The sequence below is a fragment of the Somniosus microcephalus genome, unplaced genomic scaffold (assembly GCF_052327205.1).
Source record: "Somniosus microcephalus isolate GS21.2 unplaced genomic scaffold, FLI_Smic_1.0 unresolved_chr1, whole genome shotgun sequence".
Lineage (NCBI taxonomy): Eukaryota > Metazoa > Chordata > Chondrichthyes > Squaliformes > Somniosidae > Somniosus > Somniosus microcephalus.
In genome coordinates this window covers 103,811,220-103,817,219 of record NW_028225179.1, presented here as the reverse complement: position 1 = coordinate 103,817,219, position 6,000 = coordinate 103,811,220, and the positions used below count along the sequence as shown (strand labels likewise).

The 6,000-nt window shown below is 50.8% G+C and overlaps 1 protein-coding gene across 2 annotated transcripts in view; it reads right to left on the bottom strand.

Annotated features, from left to right (window-relative positions):
- Positions 1–680: 680 nt before the first annotated feature.
- LOC147095676 (zinc-binding protein A33-like) overlaps positions 681–6,000 on the bottom strand; it is a 43,969-nt gene continuing 38,649 nt past the window's right edge. Inside the window, exon 7 of one of the 2 annotated variants that reach the window (XM_085974720.1) lies at positions 681–2,534. In XM_085974720.1, the coding sequence (XP_085830846.1) occupies positions 1,990–2,534 (545 nt within the window). In that variant the 3' untranslated portion in view covers positions 681–1,989. The remainder of the gene's footprint in view (positions 2,535–6,000) is intronic. The other variant, XM_085974719.1, reaches the window with a different exon arrangement.

Here is a 6,000-nt window from a genome sequence, read left to right as displayed (position 1 = left end):
GAGGAGAGATTGGAGGTCGGTGATCACGGGGTGGTCAGTGTGAGGAGAGATTGGAGGTCGGTGATCACGGGGGGTCAGTGTGTGGGGAGAGATTGGGGGTTGGGGATCACGGGGGGTCAGTGTGGGGAGAGATTGGAGGTCGGTGATCACTGGGGGGTCAGTGTGGGGAGAGAGATTGGGGGTCGGTGATCACGGGGTGGTCAGTGTGTGGGGAAAGATTGGAGGTTAGTGATCACGGGGTGGTCAGTGTGGGGAGAGAGATTGGGGGTCGGTGATCACGGGGGGTCAGTGTGTGGGGAGAGATTGGAGGTCGGTGATCACGGGGTGGTCAGTGTGTGGGGAAAGATTGGAGGTTAGTGATCACGGGGTGGTCAGTGTGGGGAGAGAGATTGGGGGTCGGTGATCACGGGGTGGTCAGTGTGGGGAGAGATTGGGGGTCGGTGATCACGGGGTGGTCAGTGTGGGGAGAGTTTGGGGGTCGGTGATCACGGGGTGGTCAGTGTGGGGAGAGATTGGGGGTCGGTGATCACGGGGTGGTCAGTGTGGGGAGAGATTGGGGGTCGGTGATCACGGGGTGGTCAGTGTGGGGAGAGATTGGGGGTCGGTGATCACGGGGTGGTCAGTGTGGGGAGAGATTGGGGGTCGGTGATCACGGGGTGGTCAGTGTGGGGAGAGATTGGGGGTCGGTGATCACGGGGTGGTCAGTGTGGGGAGAGATTGGGGGTCGGTGATCACGGGGTGGTCAGTGTGGGGAGAGATTGGGGGTCGGTGATCACGGGGGGTCAGTGTGTGGGGAGAGATTGGGGGTCGGTGATCACGGGGGGTCAGTGTGTGGGGAGAGATTGGGGGTCGGTGATCACGGGGTGGTCAGTGTGGGGAGAGATTGGGGGTCGGTGATCACGGGGTGGTCAGTGTGGGGAGAGATTGGGGGTCGGTGATCACGGGGTGGTCAGTGTGGGGAGAGATTGGGGGTCGGTGATCACGGGGGGTCAGTGTGTGGGGAGAGATTGGGGGTCGGTGATCACGGGGTGGTCAGTGTGGGGAGAGATTGGGGGTCGGTGATCACGGGGTGGTCAGTGTGGGGAGAGATTGGGGGTCGGTGATCACGGGGGGTCAGTGTGTGGGGAGAGATTGGGGGTCGGTGATCACGGGGTGGTCAGTGTGGGGAGAGATTGGGGGTCGGTGATCACGGGGTGGTCAGTGTGGGGAGAGATTGGGGGTCGGTGATCACGGGGGGTCAGTGTGTGGGGAGAGATTGGGGGTCGGTGATCACGGGGGGGTCAGTGTGGGGAGAGATTGGAGGTCGGTGTGTGGGGAGAGATTGGGGTTTGGGGATCACGGGGGGTCAGTGTGGGGAGAGATTGGAGGTCGGTGATCACGGGTGGTCAGTGTGTGGGGAGAGATTGGGGGTCGGTGATCACGGGGGGTCAGTGTGTGGGGAGAGATTGGGGGTCGGTGATCACAGGGGGGTCAGTGTGGGGAGAGATTGGAGGTCGGTGTGTGGGGAGAGATTGGGGGTTGGGGATCACGGAGGGTCAGTGTGGGGAGAGATTGGAGGTCGGTGATCTCTGGGGGGTCAGTGTGGGGAGAGCGATTGGGGGTCGGTGATCACAGGGGGGTCAGTATGTGGGGAGAGATTGGGGGTTGGTGATCACGGAGGGGTCAGTGTGGGTAGCGATTGGGGGTCGGTGATCACGGGGGGTCAGTGTGGGGGGAGATTGGAGGTCGGTGATCACTGCTTTTACCTGCCCGGTTACCCGAGGCCTAGAAAACCCAGCCTCGATGGGTTGATAGTTTTTGTGACAGCGGATTGGTCACCCGCCTGTCATCCCGCCTCCTTCAAAACCGAAAGTGAGGATGTTCGAGGCGGGTTAGGTTCCTGTTTCATATTTTTCATGTTTTAACCCCCTACTCGACCCAAACCCACTCATTTATGAGTGTTAAAATTACCCCAATTTTATCCCGATTCTGACTCATCAGTTTAAGAACCTACGGTTCGAACTGACACAGTTTAAGAGGAGCAGCATTTTTACCCTCATCGCACAATCCAGGAGAGAAATATGGAAAGAGTTTCTCAGTGAATGTGTCAGTGAAAGTGTAGAGATTGGACATATCAGCAGCATTGTAAAAGGTCACCTGTCCTCCCTCATAGTCCAGGTAAACTCCGATGGTCCTGGGCTTCACACTCGGGGTCAGTGGGACAGGTCGGATTTGAACAGCTCCATATTCATTCCCATTTCTCAGCCACACAGCCCAGTATCCACGTTTAGGCCCCAGGTATAACTTTCCCTTCCTATTGGCTGACTCTGTGGCCACACCCACATCCCACTTCGTCTTGTCCCCGACCTCCACCTCCCAGTAGTGCTTGCCTGATGTGAATCCCTCCGACCCCAGGACACAGACAGCAGTATCGAATCTCTCCGGGTTATCAGGAAGCTGTAATTCTCTGTTACTGTGTCTCACACTGGTCCGATCCTCAGACAGGACGAGTCTACAATGCGCCGTGTTTGGGTCCAGGGTCAGTGAGGCTGGGACTGCGGAAATAAAAATGACACCTTGTTAAATATTTTAGACAGAGGAAGGTGGACAGACACGGGTTAATATCTGGTGTCTGTAGAACTGGACTCGGTACCCAGTCCATAATTTCTGTATCAGTAAATACTGCAGACTAGGAACAGTGTACAATTAGATATATTCCCAGACTCCAGTATGTACGGTGAACAGATATTACAGACTGGGTACAGTGTACAGTTAGATATATTCCCAGACTCCAGTATGTACGGTGAACAGATATTACAGACTGGGTACAGTGTACAGTTAGATATATTCCCAGACTCCAGTATGTACAGTGAACAGATATTACAGACTGGGTACAGTGTACAGTTAGATATATTCCCAGACTCCAGTGTGTGCAGTGAACAGATATTACAGACTGGGTACAGTGTAGAGTTAGATATATTCCCAGACTCCAGTATGTACGGTGAACAGATATTACAGACTGGGTACAGTGTGCAGTTAGATATATTCCCAGACTCCAGTGTGTACAGTGAACAGATATTACAGACTGGGTACAGTGTACAGTTAGATATATTCCCAGACTCCAGTGTGTACAGATATTACAGGCTGGGTACAGTGTACAGTTAGATATATTCCCAGACTCCAGTGTGTACAGTGAACAGATATTACAGACTGGGTACAGTGTACAGTTAGATATATTCCCAGACTCCAGTGTGTACAGTGAACAGATATTACAGACTGGGTACAGTGTACAGTTAGATATAATTCCAGACTCCAGTGTGTACAGTGAACAGATATTACAGATTGGGTACAGTGTACAGTTAGATATATTCCCAGACTCCAGTGTGTACAGTGAACAGATATTACAGACTGGGTACAGTGTACAGTTAGATATATTCCCAGACTCCAGTGTGTACAGTGAACAGATATTACAGACTGGGTACAGTGTACAGTTAGATATATTCCCAGACTCCAGTATGTACAGTGAACAGATATTACAGACTGGGTACAGTGTAGTTAGATATATTCCCAGACTCGTGTGTACAGTGAACAGATATTACAGACCGGGTACAGTGTACAGTTAGATATATTCCCAGACTCCAGTGTGTACAGTGAACAGATATTACAGACTGGGTACAGTGTACAGTTAGATATATTCCCAGACTCCAGTGTGTACAGTGAACAGATATTACAGACTGGGTACAGTGTACAGTTAGATATATTCCCAGACTCCAGTGTGTACAGTGAACAGATATTACAGACTGGGTACAGTGTACAGTTAGATATATTCCCAGACTCCAGTATGTACAGTGAACAGATATTACAGACTGGGTACATCGCCCGTCTCCACCCCTGCCTCAGCCCATCTGCTGGTGAAACCCTCATCCATGCCTTTGTTACCTCCAGACTCGACTATTCCAACACGCTCCTGGCTGGTCGGCCTCCCATCTTCCACCTTCTGTAAACTCGAGCTCATCCAAACCTCTGCTGCCCATATCCTAATTCACACCAAGTCCCATTCACCATCGCCCCTGTGCTCGCTGGCCTACTTTGGCTCCCACCCAGTCCAGCAAACCTCAATTTTAAAACTCTCGTCCTTATTTTCAATACCCTCTGTGGCTTCGCCCCTTCCTATCTCTGTAACCTCCTACAGCCCGCCGAGATCTCTGCTCTCCTCCAATTCTGGTCTCTTGCACACCTTCGAGTTTAATCGTTCCACCATTGGCGGCCGTGCCATCTGCCAAGGCCCTGAGCTCTGTAATTCCCTCCTGGAACCTCTCCGCCTCTCTACCTCCCTCTCCTCCTTTAAGATGCTGCTTAAAAACCTACCTCTTTGTCCAAGCATTTGGTCACCTGTCCTAATATCTCATGTGTCCTGGTGTAAAATTTTGTTCGATAACGCTCCTGTGAAGCGCCTTGGTACGTTTTATTACGGAGACCTGCGGCAGCCCAGTCCAGCATTGAAACAGGGCGGGAACCGGAGCAGTTTAATGGAGACCCGCGGAGGTGAAACAAACCCAGAGAAAAATCAGAGTCGTCATAATCAGCACAAGTGAGGAGCGTTGGGCCGGAGGAAGTTCAGCGAGGTATTGAATTTACTACACACACTCTATTCTCAACTTAACTCTATTCAGTATAATTAATAACTAATATAAAACATAGTTTAAAAACAGTGGGCAGTGAAACTAATGCAAGGGAAAATCTGAAAAAGTGACAGCTCAGTGAGGAGCTCTGAGGGTGAGTAATCAGTGAACCATTTGTTTTTTTTACAAAAGCTGTCTACCTAATTATAATTCAGGTTATCAATAAATAAGTACATGAAAAAGACTAGAAATGGCAGGGCAGGCTAGGTGTCGGGACTATAGTATGTGGGAGTTTGTGGACAGAGAGACTGTCCCGGATTCCCACATCGGCAGAAAATGCCTCTGCCTTCAGTCATTCCGGCTCAGAGTCATTGAGCTGGAGCGCGAGTTAAAGCAGTCCGGAACATAAGGGAGGGGGAGGAATTTCTGGATAGTTTTATCCAGAACACAGTCACACCCCAGAGGAAAGCACAGGGTCAGGAAAGGGAGGGCATGACTGTCAGGGAGCCGGCTAGAGGGGACTTGGGAGAGGACGTGACACTGGTCATTTCCAACAGGTACGATGCACTCGCTACCTGTGAGGACAAAGAATGACTGCGGGGAGGACAGCCGCAATGCAGACTAAGGCACCGTGGCTCAGAAGGCTGTCCAAGGTGGGTAGAGCAGAATAGAAATGTGGTCATGATAGGGTATTCTATAATTAGGGGGATAGATAGCGTCCTCTGCAGCCACGAACGAGAATCCCGAAGGTTGTGTTGCCTACCCAGATAAGGGATAACTCGAGGTGGCTGGGGAGAAATTTGGAAAGGGATGGTGTAAATCCAGTTGTTCTGGTCCATGTTGGACCAAACGACATCGAGAGGAGCAGGGAGGAGGGCCCGCTGAGGAGTTATGAACTTTTTTAATAAAACAGGATCTCTGGATTATTACCTGAGCCACGTGCAAATTGGCATATAGTCTGACAGATCAGGTGAGTTAACATGTGGCTAAATGGCTGCTGTGGGAAAAAGGGGTTCCTTTCCATGGGACACTGGCACCAGTACTGGGACAGGGAGGAGCTTTACCGATGGGACAGGCTCCACCTGAACCGGAATGGAACCAGTGTCATAGCGGAAAGGGTAAATAGAGAGGTAGTAAAGGCTTTAAACTAGTAAGACGGGGTTGGGGGGTGGGATCTATAAGAAATGAATAAAGTTTAAATATAATTGAAACAGGAAAGGAGAACATGGAACAGAGCAAACTAAGGGAGGACATAAATAGCCAGGGAATAAATAGAGTTACTGGACAGGAGAGTAAAAAGATGGTTTAAAAATAAAGTGAGAGGAACTGCTATTAAAAATGGCCAGAAGAGGGAGGTGAAGGGGATAAGGAAATGGAGTTCCTACAATGTGTACAGGAC